The 20,691-nt window shown below is 33.2% G+C and overlaps 1 protein-coding gene across 1 annotated transcript in view; it reads right to left on the reverse strand.

The window, feature by feature from the left end:
- LOC134687952 (midasin-like) overlaps positions 1 to 20,691 on the reverse strand; it is a 53,334-nt gene that overhangs the window by 29,486 nt on the left and 3,157 nt on the right. The window contains exons 4-14 of the mRNA XM_063548414.1: positions 19,749 to 19,940; positions 16,901 to 17,131; positions 16,245 to 16,328; positions 14,963 to 15,132; positions 13,948 to 14,206; positions 13,177 to 13,453; positions 12,492 to 12,568; positions 1,941 to 2,084; positions 1,432 to 1,527; positions 1,059 to 1,153; positions 536 to 644 (exon numbers count right to left, since the gene is read on the reverse strand). Of these exons, the coding sequence (XP_063404484.1) occupies positions 536 to 644; positions 1,059 to 1,153; positions 1,432 to 1,527; positions 1,941 to 2,084; positions 12,492 to 12,568; positions 13,177 to 13,453; positions 13,948 to 14,206; positions 14,963 to 15,132; positions 16,245 to 16,328; positions 16,901 to 17,131; positions 19,749 to 19,940 (1,734 nt within the window). The remainder of the gene's footprint in view (positions 1 to 535; positions 645 to 1,058; positions 1,154 to 1,431; positions 1,528 to 1,940; positions 2,085 to 12,491; positions 12,569 to 13,176; positions 13,454 to 13,947; positions 14,207 to 14,962; positions 15,133 to 16,244; positions 16,329 to 16,900; positions 17,132 to 19,748; positions 19,941 to 20,691) is intronic.

Below are 20,691 nucleotides of genomic sequence, written 5' to 3' on the forward strand. Positions count from 1 at the left end.
AAATTTTAAAAAGAGGGTACATTTTGTCTGTTTGTCAGATCTGAAGTACCTGTTTTGGTACATCTGAAGTTCCGGGAACCAGTTCTTTCTTATATGCCATGCAAGGTATGTTGATTTTTTCAGTACAAGACACCATAAAGTGTTGCTTTTAAATGCAATGATTGCCACTTTATTTGAACTTAAAATAAAAGAGGTGTGCCTGCTTGAAACGGAGGAATTTAACATAGAAAGCAATGGGACCATGAATTAGTGGTGTACTTCCTTAAGATAAGGTTTGATTGACAGAATATGAGCCAGAGTTACTTCCCTTTTATCACCGTACTCCTCCTGGAGGTCTATGTGTATACATTCCTTCATAAATTAGACAAATATCACTATTATTACGTCAATATTTTCTCTGTTTTAATTCCTTTTAACATTGCTTGATTCAAAACTATATTCTATAAAGGATTTTTTTTCATCAGACTTCAATATACCACATGTTTCAAGTTGGTTAAATAATCTGATAGGAAAATCAATTGTTTATATTGCTCACCTGACTTGGCATTAGATAGGACTGAATTAACTGATACAGATGAAACCACCATCTACTGGCTTTCCTTGAATGTTTTCTACAGACAGTATCTAAACATTTACTCCAGCAACTGAAACAAATCAACTTCAAAATATCTCAGATTGAATAATTGTATGCATTCAAAATAGAGATCAATACAACGCTCGAACACATCTTAAATAATCATCATATTCCATTCTCAATTTTATCATATATTACAATGCAAAAGGCAGAATGTAAGTTCAGTGTGAGTCAAGGCTCTGTATTGAAGACTCGTACCACATTTACTTATATCTATTTAGGTTTGAAAACACAAATCTTTTGATTTTGTCTTTACAAAAGTATCAATATCCTCAAGAGAGTTGAAAGTTAATATTATCATATTTTCGTCTGAGATTTGTTTTATTTTAGGTCGTTTTCAGTTTGATCAGTTTTCACACTTTTTATATATAGTTTGTTTTTGATTCCCAAATAACTTGGCCTCAAGCATCGCATGTATGTATACCTGAGTTCTAACTTTCTCCATTCAATGATGACAGCAGTTATTTCTGACAGCTCTGTCATCATAGATACATGTTTGGCAGCATTACTTTCCCAGTCCTACATAGAAAAGATAAAAACCTGCAATTAGCAAACAATCACAACTCCATACACTACTTTTTGGTCAAAGTTCCCAATAAGTTTACATAATTTTATCTTTTATTTCATGTTTCTTTTTATATTATTTTCTACAAAGAACAGATTTTTTCATTAAAGAAGATACATAAAATAATTATAATTTAAATTGGCAAGATATGAAGCTTGTCAGTAATAAATATAAGAAAGTAAATGTACTACCGCCTGAAATAGAAATCTAGTTAACTATCTTAATTTCTAACCTGTGCTTTCTCTAACAGCAACTCAATTCCTGTAAGAAACTTTATAACAGGGGATGTAACTGCAAATGACTTTATTCTATCCCCAATCATCACCAGCTGAAATATAGATATAGTATTGTAATTCATTAGCAAAAAAAATTCATTTTTAAGTTAATGACAAAATTCATTGTGATTTTATATGCTCAGCTTTGAAGCTATATGTGGTAAGATCCTAGAACTATTTTGTATTCATGAGTTTATGTTACCAAGTCTTCTACTTTGGTTTCAAGAGGACCAGAAACACATTTTCTAAAGTTTACATATATCCTCTTCTTAAAACAATGTACAGTATAACTCATCTCAGATATTTTTTAATTGTGTTTGTTAGGAGAGGGGAAAATCACAGCATACTTTTAACAAGATGATAACTCATCATGACTGTGGAAAAAAGATTTCAAATATCAAGCAGATATTTCATCTCTTTAACAAATTTTAGCTCATACACTTGTCAATAAAATATAATTTCTTACCTGCTTAAGAGTAGGATGACCAGGCCATTCAATTTGTAACTCCTGTACTTTGTGGACTAGTTTGTCAATAACAGGCAGACATTTAACTGCCTCAGCTACATTACTATCATAATAGATGTCATAGTCCTCTGATAAACTGCCTCCCTGCAAAATATACTAAATTTTCACTTAAATGTCATAAAAAAATTGAAAAGTGTGTCAATCTTTTTTAATTGATGGAATATTATGATAAAAAGGCTCAGCTAGGTGGTTTTATAAACTATTAAACAACCAGATATTTAAATAGTCTCACATGATAAAATGGTAATTCATGTGCTCTGGACTGAGTTGCACAAACGTCTATTAAAGTTAATAGTCTATTAAAAGTACACTTAAATTTAATAGTCTATTAATTTCGTTGCACAAACGTCAATTAACGTTAATAGTCTATTAACTCACTATTAAATTTAATAGCACGAAGGAGCGCTATTAAATTCTTAATAGTACAATTAAAATGGATAACCTATTAGTGCTTGGATTCCATGTACCGCAAAATCAGCCGAAAAAATACCGAGAAAGGATGCTCACCATCAATGATTTGTCGGACCGTGAGCTTCGGGCAAGGTATCGGTTTGGGAGAGCTGGGTTAGAGTTTATCACGGACATTGTAAGAGCGGATATAGAGCACCCAACAAAAAGAAGCAAGGCACTAAGCCCTGAAATGCAGGTACAAACATTAGTTTTGAATGCATGCTTTCCTTTTTTTTTTAAGTAATATAAGAATTAAATAATCGACTTGCAGTTCATTCCCAGTAAAAGCAATATTTACAATAACGTAAGAAAAGAATGACTTACCATGTATTTGCCATGACTTCTATAAAGTTTACTGGTCACCGCATCACAGAAAGTATGGGATAATCTATATTTAGGGAATAGATTGAATGTATATTGCTTTGCAGTCCACTGATCACAAACTGACAAAGACACGACAAAAGATGCACACATTGAAATCAGTGTAACAAATATTTAACACTCGGCTTAAACTGTTTTTTCCCGATGATGTCAGTATTTTTACAATTTAGATCAGAAACAAATACCATACTAGACTGTTCGAATAATGTCACCCTCTAATGTAGGCTGTACCTCTGACATTCCACATTAAATTTTGTGTAACGCACTGTGTAGTCTCCATGTACTCTGTGTGTTTTGTATGGTTTTCACAAATTCGAAATACAAACGTGTTTTCTACTGTATACCATAGGCTAGCTAGCACTACCAATTACGCCGACACTTTTCTAAACAAACCATTTTCATTCAATAATATTTGTCCTTCTGTGTACAACCGTTTTGCACCAAGAAATCATAAGTGTGACGTCATATAAATTTTTGGAATTTCCCTGTTACTATCATGGCATTCATGTGTATAAATTGTTACAATTGAGAACATTGTTGTTGAAACATTTTTCATCGCGCTTTCATTGTATGAGGGGGTATACATAGTATGACGGGCCCTGATACCATTATCCCGGGTGTAAAATCACGAAATCCCGTGGTCCCGAATAAAAAATCCTGACGTCCAGAAATTTGAAAAAAATATGCCCGGATCCCGAAATCCCAATTTTATTAAAAACAGCCGATCCCGGAGTCCCAATAAAGGCCCTTATTCTGGTCCACACTGAAGTGAGTCTCATTGGGGTCTAGGCGTGACACGGGATTGCCGATTTGTTGTAAGCGTGACACGTGAATATCAAATTATTGTGTCGTGAATACGGGAAATGAGGTCTTGTGGGACCCGGGAAATGACAAAAAAAATATAATTTCTCACGTACATAGTGTAAGCGGGATACGAGAATCTGACAAAACAGTAAGCGGATCCGGGATCGGAACCATCACAATGAGACTCCCACTTAACCCACATTTTTATTAAAATTTACGCAAATTTATTTGGAATGACAGAGTTATATTATTGGAAAAACTCATAAAATATCGCATATAATTTTGTTATGAATTTATCATAATGTGATGTATGTACATGAAATTATGTATTCCCATCGAACAGGTACTTATTGCCCTGAGATATTATGCAACGGGGAGTTTTATGCAAGTGGTTGGAGACACGGTCGGGGTAGATAAATCAACTGTCAGCCGCTGCATCACTAGAGTTTCCACAGTTCTTGCCTCTAAAGCTGGCGATTTCATTAAATGGCCATCAGAAGACAGAAAGCGTGAAATTAAAAATGGTTTTTATGAAAATGGTGGATTTCCTGGAGTTATAGGATGCATTGATGGCACCCACGCGAGGATACAGGCCCCTGCACAAGATGAACCGTCCTTTGTAAACCGCAAAGGATACCACAGTATAAACGTTCAGGCTATATGTGACCATGAGGGTAAATGTAACACTGAACGAAACCGTACCCAAATTGCACCTATTTTGACAATTTTCATCTACATTTATTTATGATCCAGACAAATGTTTCCGTTATTTTTTTAATTTTCTAGGCAGTATCTATATCGATTAAAAACAATAGGTACGTCAATTTATATATCTATATCAATACTAAATCACTGAATTTTGGTACTTGGTGCAAATTGGGTACTGTGACGTTAGATATGTATATTTAGTAATGACATAATTTATGAGTGATTATACGACATATTGGACCTTTATATACTTAGTCTAGTATTCAAATCGACGAGATTCTAAATCTTTTGACCTATGTATTCCTGAAGACATGTGGGATTCAAACAGACGCGTAGCCCGGGCATACAATTGAATTTTTATAAAAAGTATATTTTAATCTAAATAAAATACAAATCACTTATAAATATAAACTCAGCTCTGTATGGTGTTGGACAGAAACTGTGCATGACAAAAGGGGTAACAAGAGCATAATGATGAAATTATCTGTTTAATTTTGCCATATTTAGCGGAATAAAAAAAATCTTGTTTCACAAGTAGATCAATACAGTCTGGTGGGATAAAAGTTTGTTATATATCAATTATCAATTATCAATTACTTTGTCAAACCTTTTTTGGGGGTTCTCTTCATGGTCCGTGTTTTAACTATGACGATTTCTTAGAGAATCAGAAACACTGATTTATAACTAAATTTTTAAGTGTTGATAGTAGTTTCAGGATAAACTCAATATATGTACATTGTCGGTAAATATAAAATTATAAAATTATTTTTTCTCGTCACGAAAGAGGAGAAAAGCTCGACAAAGCCTCACTTTTCCTCCTGTTTCTAAAGTACATGCATTTTTTTTTTCATTTTCCGACAACATAAATATATATTGTATTCAAACGTGTTTACGATCAACAACGAAAACGTATTACAATTAATGAAATGCAACCCATTTTTGTTTTCATTCAGGCAATGCGTGATTAACAAATTTGCTTAGTATTCATTTTTTGTCTCGCCTTGACGGAGTCAAAATTCGAGACAAAGGTATGCTGTTTCCGGCGTCGGCAAAGGCGTCATCAATGTATTAGTTTGTGATTAGGTCTTCAAGACTTGTTCATGGTGTACCACTAGTGGTAGGTCAATGATATTTGGTATGCAGTTGTATTAGCATTAGCACATCTATTTACCATGGAGATTATTTTTTTCCCCACCCCCTTAGTCAAGGTTTATTGACTTTGAAACTTTTCATAGTTTATATGTATTAGTTTGTGATTAGGTCAATTTTTGGGAAACCACCAGTGGTAGCTAAATGATATTTGGTATGCAGTTGTGTCCGTGACTGTACGGCATTCAACAATGAGCAAAGCCCAGACCGTAAAAAATGAACGAAAAGCAAATATGTAACATGACACAGTTAACCAATTTATTTCTTTATAAATGTCCACTTAACCAAATGACGCGAGCTAAGGTTATCGTACCATATTGTAAAATGCACATTCATTTCTTTTTGGTAATTGTTGCCTGCTTGGTATTGTAAGTGTATATATAAAAAAAAAAGTAAATCATGCAGCAGTACTGTTTTACTTTTTTTGTTGTTGGTCATTTTACACAGATACAATAGTTTCTCTTATTTGACGAAGATGAAAAACAATAATACAAGCCTTGTTCTATTCTATGTGAACCCTGTATTCATGTATAGCCTGAGTCATTTTCCTCTGCTTTTTTACTTTAATCCTGTTTTAACTTCTTCTGTGTAAATACGGTATATGATCTTAATGTATTTTATATAAGTCCAGGGAGCAAATATAAGAAAATATACCTTGCAGAATAACATATCCAGCTATTTTTTTTATAAGCTAAAATAATGATCGGGGACGGGTGCACTTAATTTAAGAATTAACCAACAAAAATCTTTAGCAAACAAAAATTCTTTCAGGGCGTTTCACAAATCTGGTAGCCAGATGGCCAGGCAGTGTGCATGACAGCCACATCTTAAGATGCTCGAAAATTCTGGAACATCTGGAGTTAACGCATAAGCGTGTGGAGGATGGCATAGTCTTAGGTGATAGCGGTTATGGATGCAAAAGTTTTTTGATGACACCGTTCATGAGACCGACAGAGGATTGCCATGAAAGGTTTAATAGAGCCCATACTAAGACCAGATGTTGTATTGAAAGGACATTCGGCTGGTGGAAAAAAAGATTCAACTGTTTACATTCTGGAGTACGTGTTCACCCAGAAAAGGCTTGCACTATGATTATGGCATGTGCAGTGCTCCACAACATTGCTATAAACTTCAAGGAACCAATGGATGATGCTGATGAGGTTGATGATGCGTGTATAGATATACCCTTTAGAGGTCCAGAGGAAGGTCGTACTGTACGTGACCACATTTGCAGAGCATTTTTTGGTTAAACACGCACATGGCGAGTAAAATTCAAATAAAATATCATAAAAAATCATAATCTTTTAGTAAAATTTTGTTGCACAATTGAAACATGTAAATTAACCAATAAACACACACTCTCACACACACACACACACACACACTCCAACACGCAAGGTCACATGTAAACGAGCAAATATCTTTTAAAGTTCAAGTCCAAACAAGTCACATACTGAGGAAGCCAATTCATGTTTGTCCATCTGTGACCTAAGAATGGCTATTTCCATTTTAAGCTTTTGGTTTTTTAAGTCATAATATTCTGACTGTTTACATAACACTTCATGCTGCTTTACAACTATATCTTCTTGTTTTATCTTTTTCTCTATGATGGGACAAGAAATACTCTTCAGCGGTCGTTTTTGTGGATTTACCGGCAATAATGGATCCTTTTCCTTGTCTAACATGCTGATGCTAAAATATACAACATATGAAATGAAACGTAACATAAATATATACACAATGTATACAAGACAGTGTTTGATAAAAGATGAGTTTCTGATCGGTTAACCCCATTTTATTGACAATGAAACTTCGAAATACAATATCTTCATGCACCAAATTATGGACTTAAGTGGGCATGTAATATACACTTTTAACCATGTTAACCTTTATCACAAAGGAGTAAATTGTTTAGGATAAGACAAAATTAACATTGGTTATACTCAAACATATACTAGTACATATGAACACATTTATAAACATGTATTTAGATTCCCTCCATTGTCAGAAGAAGATATTGTTTACATTAATAATTCAATGAAACTATTTCACTACATTTGGAAAACAATTCTTCTCTAAATATATCTATATTAGTTTTGTACATTTTATTGTGAAATTAAATTCATCTTCTACTTTCAACAGACACAAAGGACAAATTGTTTCTTCTACAGCAGTTTTTTTGTGACGACATTGTTCATTTATAAGAACACTACTATACTTATGTGAATTTTGGCAAAATGTTCTATTACTTTTCTGTCAATACTCAGAAAATATATAGAGAGATCAAACTTCATAGTGTGTCCCTAAACTGGTCTGGCTCATGAAAGTAGTGAGGTCAACATCGTCCACATCCTCCATAGAAAAATAAACAACATCAAAATTCTGTACCGGAAGCCATCTCGATTAAATCAGATAAACATTTTCCCTAATATGTTAATAATATAAACCCTATTTTATTCACATTAAGCATACCTAATTATTGGTTCAATTGGAGTTGGTGGCAGGCTTGCTTGGTCTTCGTCGATCTCTTCTACATCTGTGTTTATTGGTAGTTTTCTTGCTGTATCACACACAACTGTAAAATAAGTGCAGTTACTGAATCAACCTTAATTTTCTAATGTTTGAAAATGTACATCGACACAATGTGCTAAATTTCAAATAGTTGACGCAGAGTAAGAGAGAAAAAAACTATTAAATATATATATATTTTGAATTATTTTAAATATGGTATGTTCTTCATCATCATTTTCAGGTAGATGAAAATGCCTTAACGTTGTCCTATTTCTTTTTATTATTTATTAGTATCAAATCCTCGGATAAGAGGGGGGGGTAGGGGCCTACTACAGTACTGAATTAACAAGGGATTTGGTGGTTATCCACCTTTTTCATACAATATATATATACACATATATATTAATCATTTGTTGCGTAAAAAAGGTAATCGTTTTTAATATTGTTTGGGTTTCATATGATACATTAAGGTATGTAATGAAAAAGTGGAAATAATCGGAAACACCAAAGAGATATGACAGAAGGAGACATTGTGGGACCTTTATTGAACTAATCATTTATTTCGGATAGTCATTCCGACCAATTCACATACTTTCAAGTTTTGGAAAATTCAAAAGTTGTAAAATCTTTTTTGCTTTTTTTTCAAATTTCATCCTACCCCAACCCCCCCTCCCCCTCCCCACCACCACCACTACCCCTAAAAATGAAATGGAAACTCCTTTATTGGCAAGAAATTAGCAAATTACCTTCTTGCCTGTATTTGATGATAAACTGCACAGTGTTATGCAAAAGAGAAGAGGCGTCTTGTGAGGAAATATCCTGCAATCTGGGGTAATTGGCACAAAGGAAATTTGCAAGCTCATCGATTTGGTACTCGGAAAATTTATCATCATCATTGGTCGAGGGTTCCAAAAACGGAATCAAATGGACATCATTTGCTCTTGGGAGTTGTTTCGAACAACTAGAATTATAATTTGCTAGGAAGTTCTTTGGTGAATACCCCCTGCATCTCCTTTTATTTATAACTGTTCCGTATTATAGATAGGCCTGTTCTAATAGAAACAAGCCTTAACTTCACTTCCCAAAAAACAAAGTAAAGCGAGTTATGATTAAGTAACTTTTGACAAACACGTACAATTGAAACAAATGCATCAGTGTTAATGATCTCTTTCGTCCAAATTAAGGGAAGGCATAAAAACCTAAAAAAAAATTGGGGATCTTAGAGATGTATAATGTCCATTTCATTTTAACCAAACAGAACTCGTATTAAGTTGGCAACATGTAGTAATTCCACGTTGAGGCTATAACCAAAGAATCCGAAATGCTCGTCCCTGTCTGATATTTGGCTATTTTCTTTCTGTTTGCTTATAGTTTTCACCGCAAAAAAGGATGAAAAATTAAATTGAAATCCGAAAAAAATAATAATTTGTAGGGCAAGGTTCTTTGAAATATTTTGATAGTTAAAATAGTTTTTAAAGTATCATATATCACATAAATAAATCCTATGTCGTGCCCTTTTAAGACGGTATATAAAGATGTATGCTTAAGGTAAATGCATGTATTTCAATAAATTCTGGGCATGGTTTTTTAGTAGACTGTTTTTATTTTTCTCGACTTGGTCTGATCTGGCTTATTTTTTCCGCTGACGACCTGCGACCTGAAAATGAAGTCCGTGCTGTCGGCTGACAAGCTGGATGAGATCTCAAGCAATAGTAAAGTAAGAACAATTGAAATATATTAGAAAAATGAAGACCCCAATGAGATATTACATAATACATCACAAGAATGATTTTAAAAAAAGAAATAATTATTATGCGGCTAATTTATTAATTCACGGCATATTGTTCATTTGCTTATGTAATGATTTTGATACAATATTCTATTTATGAAGACATGTTGACTTCTGTACTTTTTATAAAGTAGTATTCAAGACTTCAACACTATAGACCGGTATACCTCCAAATTTTTTAATACAACAAAAGTTTAAATATTAAACCTTGTTTAAGTTGAATATATTTTAGCAAATATCAAATATATTTAAAAAAAAAAGAAGAAAATATTACAGGATGGCATAAGAAATTTTTGCAATCATTAACACTTTACACTGTGTAAATCGATTGTACAACACTTAAGGGTATTTTCAAGTACCTGCAAGTTACTTTATTTCGACGTCTTATAACACATAAACGTCATGAATAGCACTCTTTTTGATGACGTCGTATGCTTTAACGGTACATTTTGAAAATAAAATAACTATGTTATTATAATGTCAACTATGTAACCTTAATGTTTACAAAGTCAAGTACATCAACAAAGGCAAACCAGGTGAGGAATGTGTATTCAAAATATGCGGAAAATATGCATTTTACCTCGAAAAGATAGGGTTTTGCATACATGAAAATAATTATTATTTGGGACTGAGAGGGTTAACAGCTAAAACATGATAATTTTGTACTTCTTTTCAGCTAATCAAAATCCTTTATACCGTAAAACGCACGAGTCAAACACTACCCAAGTTTGTTTTACAAGTAGTTTCTTGCCGGACATATAATAACTGCCTAATACAATATCTTTACATCTATATACTAACGTCACGGTACCCAGATTTCACTTTTTGACAATAAACAGCTGAGAATTTCTAAAAGTTTACTTTGATACTAAACAATTTGTATACATTGTACTTGATTATTTAACATTATACATATCTTAAGATGAAGTTGTCTGAATTCAAAAGGATAATGTGGAATAAACTATAAGCTTTAGAGTTGAAACATCAATCTTTTAAATATGATTTGCAGATAAAATATCAAAGTACCTTTGTTCACAGGACTTTCTTCTCCAGTCAAACCGACAAAACTTGACGTGTCTTTCATCATTTCAATGATTTTTTGACTTTCCTGGTTGATGGGTGTTGCTGGTGGTCCTCCACCAGTTTGATGCGTGTGTCTCTGAACATCGTGATATGTTTTTTTTGCATTTGACTGCATGTTTTGCCATTTGACTTTCACTTCTGCCACCGTCCTACCATGTAACCCCAGTGCATTAATCTGTATCGTAATATCTCTCCAAACGTCAACTTTTGCTCTATTTGTCAAACTGTTGGAAAATTTGCTCCTTATAGTAAATAAGTTTTTCTCCACTAACTGTCTTAGCAATGAAATTTCTGATGAATCCCAGTTTGAGCGTCTTTTCTTCTTCTGGGGGTCCATATTTTTTAAAATGACGTCGTGAAAAAAAATCCGGGAAATCGTAACGACGTCGTGAAAATGCAGAAATTCACGAAAATTCGCGTGCTTCATGACGTTACAATGAATATTGGGAATGATGAAGGACTTAATTGACTATTAAACCTTAATAGTCACTTAAAAGTCTATTAGTTAATAGAAGCCTTAATAGTGATTCGTGCAATGCTATTAACTCACTCTATTAACTAATAGTCAATTAGATATTTAATAGTCTATTAGGAGTTAATAGTCTATTAACTTAATAGACGATTGTGCAACCCAGTCCTGATTGGTAGCTAAGTCATTTCCACACTAATTGAAGCTTTGTGATACAGCAAACCAACTTAATTTTGCAATTAATTTATATTTGTGAGTAGAAAAATAACGTGAAATTAAATCGTCATGAATATTTATAGCTTGGATCTGTCCTTATAAAACTACAAGTAAATAGGAAAATTGCGAAATTTAATCGCCACGAAGTGGACTACCTGGGGATAATAAAGCATTTGTGAAAATAAGTTGGTTTACAGTATACAGATTTTAACATGCCAACTGAAGCCTACTTACTTGTTGAGAAATCTGTTCCTGCACCACTGAAGCCTACTTACTTGTTGAGATATCTGTTCCTGCACCACTGAAGCCTACTTACTTGTTGAGATATCTGTTCCTGCACCACTGAAGCCTACTTACTTGTTGAGATATCTGTTCCTGTACCACTGAAGCCTACTTACTTGTTGAGATATCTGTTCCTGTACCACTGAAGCCTACTTACTTGTTGAGATATCTGTTCCTGCACCACTGAAGCCTACTTACTTGTTGAGATATCTGTTCCTGCACCACTGAAGCCTACTTACTTGTTGAGATATCTGTTCCTGCACCACTGAAGCCTACTTACTTGTTGAGATATCTGTTCCTGCACCACTGAAGCCTACTTACTTGTTGAGATATCTGTTCCTGTACCACTGAAGCCTACTTACTTGTTGAGATATCTGTTCCTGCACCACTGAAGCCTACTTACTTGTTGAGATATCTGTTCCTGCACCACTGAAGCCTACTTACTTGTTGAGATATCTGTTCCTGTACCACTGAAGCCTACTTACTTGTTGAGATATCTGTTCCTGCACCACTGAAGCCTACTTACTTGTTGAGATATCTGTTCCTGTACCACTGAAGCCTACTTACTTGTTGAGATATCTGTTCCTGCACCACTGAAGCCTACTTACTTGTTGAGATATCTGTTCCTGCACCACTGAAGCCTACTTACTTGTTGAGATATCTGTTCCTGTACCACTGAAGCCACTATGAGATGTCCACCAAACATTGGTTTGTCTATCTTTTCATCTAAAATAACACATAAAATGTTATACCTTTTACAAGAGGATTAAAAGCAGATTTTGTATCTTTCATGGGGTAACATATAAGTAACATTCTATATCTTACAATAAAGCACACACACATTTCTTGCTTCAAAATGTACTACAGCACTTGCCCTCCAATTCAAATTTCTAGTTTTTACAAACAGTTTAATGTGATTTTCTTTCTTTTTTATGTCTCCTTCTCTCATTTGAATGAATTATAATTTACTTATTATAATTGTTTATTTTTCTCTTAAACTGGAAAAAAAATGATTGCATGTTCTTTCTTATGCAAATATTGACACTCCTTGATTATCACAATTAACAAAATTTGCAATATTGCAATTTTGTTCATTCTTCAAAAACTACAATAATAAATGGCAAAAAATATGAATTTACAGTTTTTAAAACTAGATTTTTACAGATAATAAATCATCTTATAAACTCTGTAACAACTTACAATATGGTGTGAGTGCTTAACCCTAAGACTGTACTATCAATTTTCAGAGCACTGCTGTTGCTATACTTATGTTGTCTAATTTATCTGCATCATTTACATTACTACTAATATAAAAAATAAGAGAAAAAACATACTCAGATACTGATAGGTCGGTTTCAGCAATGATGTCATCACCATGTAGTTGCTTAGAACGGGTCTAATAATGTCCTGAACTTTGACCTCTATGTTACAAGTTTGTTTCAGCCAATCAGCATTTGTTAGCAAAGTAAATATTGCATGGTGGATTCTCCGTATTGTATTCATTTCTTCCTCCGAGATAGAATCATGGGACTCTTGGGATGTATTACTACTATCCACTTTAACAGGTTCTGGTCCCTCTAGAGTTGGTCTTCCAGAAACATCCATATAATCCTGAAAATGAGAAATTTAATAAAATTCATTTGGAGCAATAATTTTCATTGACGTTGAAACATATTTTGGAAGAACTCAGGAAAGCCATTATTTGCAGTTCTGATTAATATGTTGCATTAGAATGGAGATAGATATAGGAAGATGTGGTGTGAGTGCCAATGAGACAACTCTCCATCCAAATAGCAATTTAAAAAGTAAACCATTATAGGTTAAAGTACGGTCTTCAAGATCTGTATTATATTTTAAGCTTGGCATCGTAAAATTTGTTGTGTTAACTCAGCAACAATATCTTAAACAGCTCTTAAACAAAATATGTGTTCGTTGGTCAAAATCTTAAAGTTACTTATTATATATAAGAATGTTAGTACCAATGAGCAATAATCTATATCAATTATAACGTTATGTTAACAAATACTGGTTAAATCATTTTCCATTGGTCATTGTCAATGATAAAAAGAGACCTTCAGTGTAAATTAAATAATGTAAAAACTTACTTGTTCAAATGAAGGGAAATTTTGTTTGAATTCATCTTCTTCCTTTTCTGCTTCCATCCTTTCATCCCCATGAAGCTGAGCTTTATATCTGTACAGACAAGCATCTTCTTCCTCCTTTTGTCTCCTTCTTTCTTCCTGCTGTTGCCAAGTCTGTACAAACTGGTCCAATAATTTAGACATAGTGAAGACCAATCTTGGCGTCAACTCTTTCCTGATGAAACTATCACTGCTAACTAAATCCAGTCCACTGCTTCTTAAACTAAAATGGAAGCATTATTTATTCATTCTGAATGATATCTGCACTCTATGGTTACATGTATTAATTCAAATAACCACTAATAAATTCAAAGCATTGTTTTTTTATATTAATTTTTTAAATCCTTCCTGATATATTTCTTCCACTTTTGAGTTACCAACAAACAGCTTTCATTATCTAAACATTTGTATATAACATTCTAGGTTATTGTTTCTCAGATGCCAAGGTAATTACCAAACCCTATCACATAAGCAACACGACGGGTGCCGCATGTGGAGCAGGATCTGCTTACCCTTCCGGAGCACCTGAGATCACCCCTAGTTTTTGGTGGGGTTCGTGTTGTTTATTCTTTAGTTTCCTATGTTGTGTCATGTGTAATATTGTTTTTCTGTTTGTCTTTTTCATTTTTAGCCATGGCGTTGTCAGTTTGTTTTAGATTTACGAGTTTGACTGTCCCTTTGGTATCTTTGGTCCCTCTTTTAACAGTATACATTTTCAATAAGTCTATTTTTATTATCTTCAGTCATTTTTACTACTTTTGAATTTAAAAAAAAAAAGTTTCATGGACACAAATTGTCTTTTTTCGGTCTTAGTTCATTTTTTCAAAATTCAGCATTTGGTGAAAAAAAAGTCTTACTGCAACTTTCATATCTTCTAAGACATATACGGGTATATGTAGTACAAGTCCAATGCAAGACAACTATAAATATGCTATTATCTAGAGGAAAAAAAATATCACAAAACCTTTTGACAACATACCTAGACAAAAGAGAATTTGCTGCAGTAGAATCAGGTACCAGTGATCCAATGACCTGTTGTGTGTCAGTACTGTTGATATTTTGAGCTAGATAGAGGAAGTCAGGACTGTTCACAGATATATTGGGCACCTCTGACAGTTGTAACATCACTGAACTTAATAGGTCTTCATTCTGGAAAGTAAAATATGTCTGAACAGCTAGCAAGACTGATGGCATCCTTTAAGCTTAGTATGTTTTTTCTTCTTTTAAATATCAACATTGTTTAGAACTAGATAAACTAAATTTCTCCTTATCAAACATACCACATCTCATTTTTTTATATATACTGCAGGGTTTGTTACTCGTGCTGTGTGGATGCAGTAAAATGTGTCCCTGTAGTGTATGTACAGATTATAACATGCCCTTTTCCATATTGGCCTCGAGGCTTTAGCTGAGGGCCGATATGGATCAAGGAATGATACCAGGGCCAATAAGGAAAAGACATGTTATAATCTATTTATCGCATATTTAAGTTTTGCAGAGAGGAGAAAAAAGTTCAATTACAACACCGTCATTGTTCGCTGTCACGTCATTTTGAATCAGGGCACAATATCAATATATAGATATAGGAAGATGTGGTGTGAGTGCCAATGAGACAACTCTCCATCTAAATAACAATTTAAAAATTAAACCATTATAGGTTAAAGTACGGCCTTCAACACGGAGCCTTGGCTCACACCGAACAACAAGCTATAAAGGGCCCCAAAATTACTAGTGTAAAACCATTCAAACGGGAAAACCAACGGTCTAATCTATATAAACAAAACGAGAAACGAGAAACACATATATATTACATAAACAAACGACAACTACTGTACATCAGATTCCTTTTTTGCCCCATGCAATTTTGAGGTTATTGCAAATGCAAAACTGAAGATATTCATAACAAATATGTGTTAAGCCCTTATATTTCACACTTCAAGTTTTTTTGCTTGTGAGTTTGCTGTCAAGATATTCCAAAATACCAATGTTCTATTTCATTGACTGTTATTTCTGTGTTATTTCATCTCTTGTGGAGAGTTGTCTTATTGGCAATCATACCACATGTTCTAAATTTTATACATGTAATTATTATATTAATAACCTCTTTAATAATGAATGATTTCATTCACATATATTTTCTTTGATAACATAATTTCCCTTTCTGGCTCATTGTTTCAATAATGTAAACAGAAAACTAATTGTCACTATGAAGCTAACATTTTTATCTAATGATTCAGTTATTATAGAGCACTGACTGTTACCTGTGTATGAAGTCTTCCAGTAAGATCTTTATGGTAGTTTGACTGTTTTATATCTGTGGCGACTAATCTCATTCCATGTTTTATCTACAAATAAAATTAGGACAAAGTCAATATGGTACTCATGCTGTGTAACTGCAAATATTAAATGGTTACCAGAAAAAAAAATCAAATAAAACTTGAAATGGGCTGATATTGTTTAATAATTTAATTTTGGAAGTAACGCGTCTTCTGATTGGCGGACATTATTTTGTTTCGAGCCCATAGACATAATTTAGTCATGTGACCGAGACCTCATCAACGTTTTTTCATGGTTTTTTAGTTTAAAATGGAATTTAGAATTAAATTTTAAGAAATGACTGTAATATTTTTTCTGTCTATTCGAAATAACACAAAAAATGTGGTGCACACTGTTAAATAACCCGCTACACAAGTTATTCAGTGTGCACCTAAATTTTCTATGTTATTTCTTCATAGACAGAAAAAATATTAGTCATTCCTTAAATATAAAACTTTCTTGCATTAACATGTGTAATATTCTTAGCATTTTAAAATATGTTTACTTTAGACTAGTAAGACATGGATTATCTATATTGAAGTGTAGTCTAACTTAGTTTTATGTAACTGCAAGCACTATAAAAATATAAAATTGTTCTTACCTGATATAGAGCTACTAAGAAAGGGATAGTTATGTCTCTGTAGTGAGGGAAATTCTCATCCAGGTTCTGTATAAAACTTGTGACAGATTTCTGCCAAGCCTCTTCTTCATTTAATGTTTTGGTTGTCTTAGCAACAGTAGTCTGCATCAATTTTTTCAGTAGATTAGTCACATGATCAACTGATCCAATGCTGGTTTTGAAGTTTGTGATCAATGATACCACAGACCTAAACTGTAATTAAATCAAAAAATAATTCTAGTCATGAAGAGAGATAATTCATGAAAATATTTTGCAATAGAATGAAACAAATGTCTTAATTGTCTTCTTTCTGAAGCAGCATCATATAACCAGATGCTCCGCAGGGCGTAGCTTTATACGACCGCAGAGGTTGAACCCTGAACGGTTGGGGCAAGTATGGACACAACATTCAAGCTGGATTCAGTTCTAAATTTGGATTGTGATTAAAAAGTTGACACAGCATAGGTTTCTGACACAGAATGAATGTGTTCTTATGAACTTAAAATTTTTGTTTTCTCTTAGAGCAATTCACTATGCTGTTGAACATTAATCCTCTCAAAAAAATGTTTATGAAATTTCAAATGATAAAAATTAAACCCAATTTTTTAATCACATCCCCCTTTCCCTTATTCCAAAACTAATCTCAATTAAAATATCTAATGGAGTTTGCAACAATAACTACTCATTTAAATACATCATAAAATATTAAAGGTGTAAAAAACTGCTTGTTATCACTGAATGGTAAAGATTATTTAAATTTATCAGTTGGTAGTAAAAAGTGAATATACATTGTAAATGGTATATAACAAAGATTTAAGTTGATTATGGACAAAGAAAGATAACTCCAATTAAAAAAAAATCTTGCAATAAGATATTTCTTGCTTACTATTCTGGGCAAAGAAAGATAACTCTAATTAAAAAAAAAATTGCTATTTCACAATATTGTGAAATTAGATATTTCTTGCCATTGCACAATACTGTGCAATTGAAAAGACTTGCTATTGCACAATACTTAATATAATAATTTTAGATCCTGATTTGGACCAACTTGAAAACTGGGCCCATAATCAAAAATCTAAGTACATGTTTAGATTCAGCATATCAAAGAGGCCCAAGAATTTATTTTTTGTTAAAATCAAACTTAGTTTCATTTTGGACCCTTTGGACCTTAATGTAGGCCAATTTGAAAACGGGACCAAAAATGAAGAATCTACATACACAGTTAGATTTGGCATATCAAAGAACCCCATTAATTCAATTTTTGATGAAATCAAATAAAGTTTAATTTTGGACCCAGATTTGGACCAACTTGAAAACTGGGCCAATAATCAAGAATCTAAGTACATTTTTAGATTCAACATATCAAAGAACCCAACCGATTCATTTTTTGTCAAAATCAAACTAAGTTTAATTTTGGACCTTTGGACCTTAATGTAGACCAATTTGAAAACGGGACCAAAAGTTAAGAATCTACATACACAGTTAGATTCGGCATATCAAAGAACCCCAATTATTCAATTTTGATGAAATCAAACAAAGTTTAATTTTGGACCCTTTGGGCCCCTTTTTCCTAAACTGTTGGGACCAAAACTCCCAAAATCAATACTTACCTTCCTTTAATGGTCATAAACCTTGTGTTTGAATTTCATAGATTTCTATTTACTTATACTAACGTTATGGTGCGAAAACCAAGAAAAATGCTTATTTGGGTCCCTTTTTGGCCCCTAATTCCTAAACTGTTGGGACCTAAACTCCCAAAATCAATACCAATCTTCCTTTTGTGGTCATAAACATTGTGTTTAAATTTCATTGATTTCTATTTACTTAAACTAAAGTTATTGTGCAAAAACCAAGAATAATGCTTATTTGGGCCCTTTTTTTGCCCCTAATTCCTAAACTGTTGAAACCAAAACTCCCAAAATCAATCCCAACCTTTCTTTTGTGGTCATAAACCTTGTGTCAAAATTTCATAGATTTCTATTAACTTAAACTAAAGTTATAGTGCGAAAACCAAGAAAATGCTTATTTGGGCCCTTTTTGGCCCCTAATTCCTAAAATGTTGGGACCAAAACTACCAAAATCAATCCCAACCTTTCTTTTGTGGTCATAAACCTTGTGTCAAAATTTCATAGATTTCTATTAACTTAAACTAAAGTTATAGTGCGAAAACCAAGAAAATGCTTATTTGGGCCCTTTTTGGCCCCTAATTCCTAAAATGTTGGGACCAAAACTCCCAAAATCAATACCAACCTTCCTTTTATGGTCATAAACCTTGTGTTAAAATTTCATAGATTTCTATTCACTTTTACTAAAGTTAGAGTGCGAAACCTAAAAGTATTCGGACGACGACGACGACAACGTCAACGTGATAGCAATATACGACGAAATTTTTTTCAAAATTTGCGGTCGTATAAAAATAAGAATGTGTCCATATATATAGTACACAGATGCCCTATCCGCACTATCATTTTCTATTTTCAGTGGACTGTGAAAATGGGAGAAAAGCAAACATTCTCATTAAGAAAATACATTTTAAATTTACAAAATCAACCAAATAAAATGTTTATTTCACACATTGGCAAATTAATATATGAGAAAAATTCATCAGATGGATGGATTACTTAGCCTTTAACAATTTTACATTATTATAAAAGTGGCAGCCAAATTAAATCAATTCTTGCCAGCATTTTGATACTTCTACACACTTTCATTTCAGAAGCACCAAAAGGATTTGGTTTACATGAGTTCTTCATTTTGTGAGTGTATTTTGCTGATTACTGTACTTGTGAAAGTGAGGTGTTTACCCGAGTGAGTGTATTTTGCTGCTTACCTGTGATGGTGTTGGTCTGTAAGCTTGCTGATGTTGTAATGTCTGTATGTTCTGCTGTAGGACACATTGTTTCTCCTTCAGATGTACTACATGTGGATGCAATAACCTGTCAGGGAGACTGTCCAGACTGTCACCGGTCTGTATATCATGGTGTGTACTTCTAGCTGATAATTCATATTCTATTTCATTCAACTGAAACACATATAATGAATCAATTTAATACTACAAGAAATGAAAATGCAAAAACTCAATTAAACTAGAGGCTCTAAAGAGCCTGTGTCGCTCACCTTGGTCTATGTGAATATTAAACAAAGGAAGCAGATTGAAAATTGACTACAAAGGTCAATAACTCCTACAGGGGTCAATTGACCATTTCGTTCATGTTGACTTATTTGTAGATCTTACTTTGCTGAACATTATTGCTGTTTACAGTTTACCTATATCTATAATAATATTCAATATAATAACCAAAAACAGCAAAATTTCCTTAAAATTACCAATTCAGGGGCCACAACCCAAAAACAGGTTGTCCAATTCATCTGAAAATTTCAGGGCAGATAGATCTTGACCTGATTAACAATTTAACTTCATGTCAGATTTTCTCTAAATTATTTGGTTTTTGAGTTAAGCCAAAAACTGCATTTTACCCCTATGTTCTATTTTTAGCCGTGGCGGCCATCTTGGTTTGATGGCCAGGTCACCGGACACATTTTTTAAACAAGAAACCCCAAAGATGATTGTGGCCAAGTTTGGATCAATTTGGCACAGCAGTTTCAGAGAAGAAGATTTTAGTAAAAGATATATAAAATTTACGAAAAATGGTTAAAAATTGACTTTAAAGGGCAATAACTCCTAAAGAGGTCAACTGACCATTTTGGTCATGTTGACTTATTTGTAAATCTGACCTTGCTGAACATTATTGCTGTTTACAGTTTACCTATAT

Source organism: Mytilus trossulus, chromosome 10 (genome assembly GCF_036588685.1).
Source record: "Mytilus trossulus isolate FHL-02 chromosome 10, PNRI_Mtr1.1.1.hap1, whole genome shotgun sequence".
Lineage (NCBI taxonomy): Eukaryota > Metazoa > Mollusca > Bivalvia > Mytilida > Mytilidae > Mytilus > Mytilus trossulus.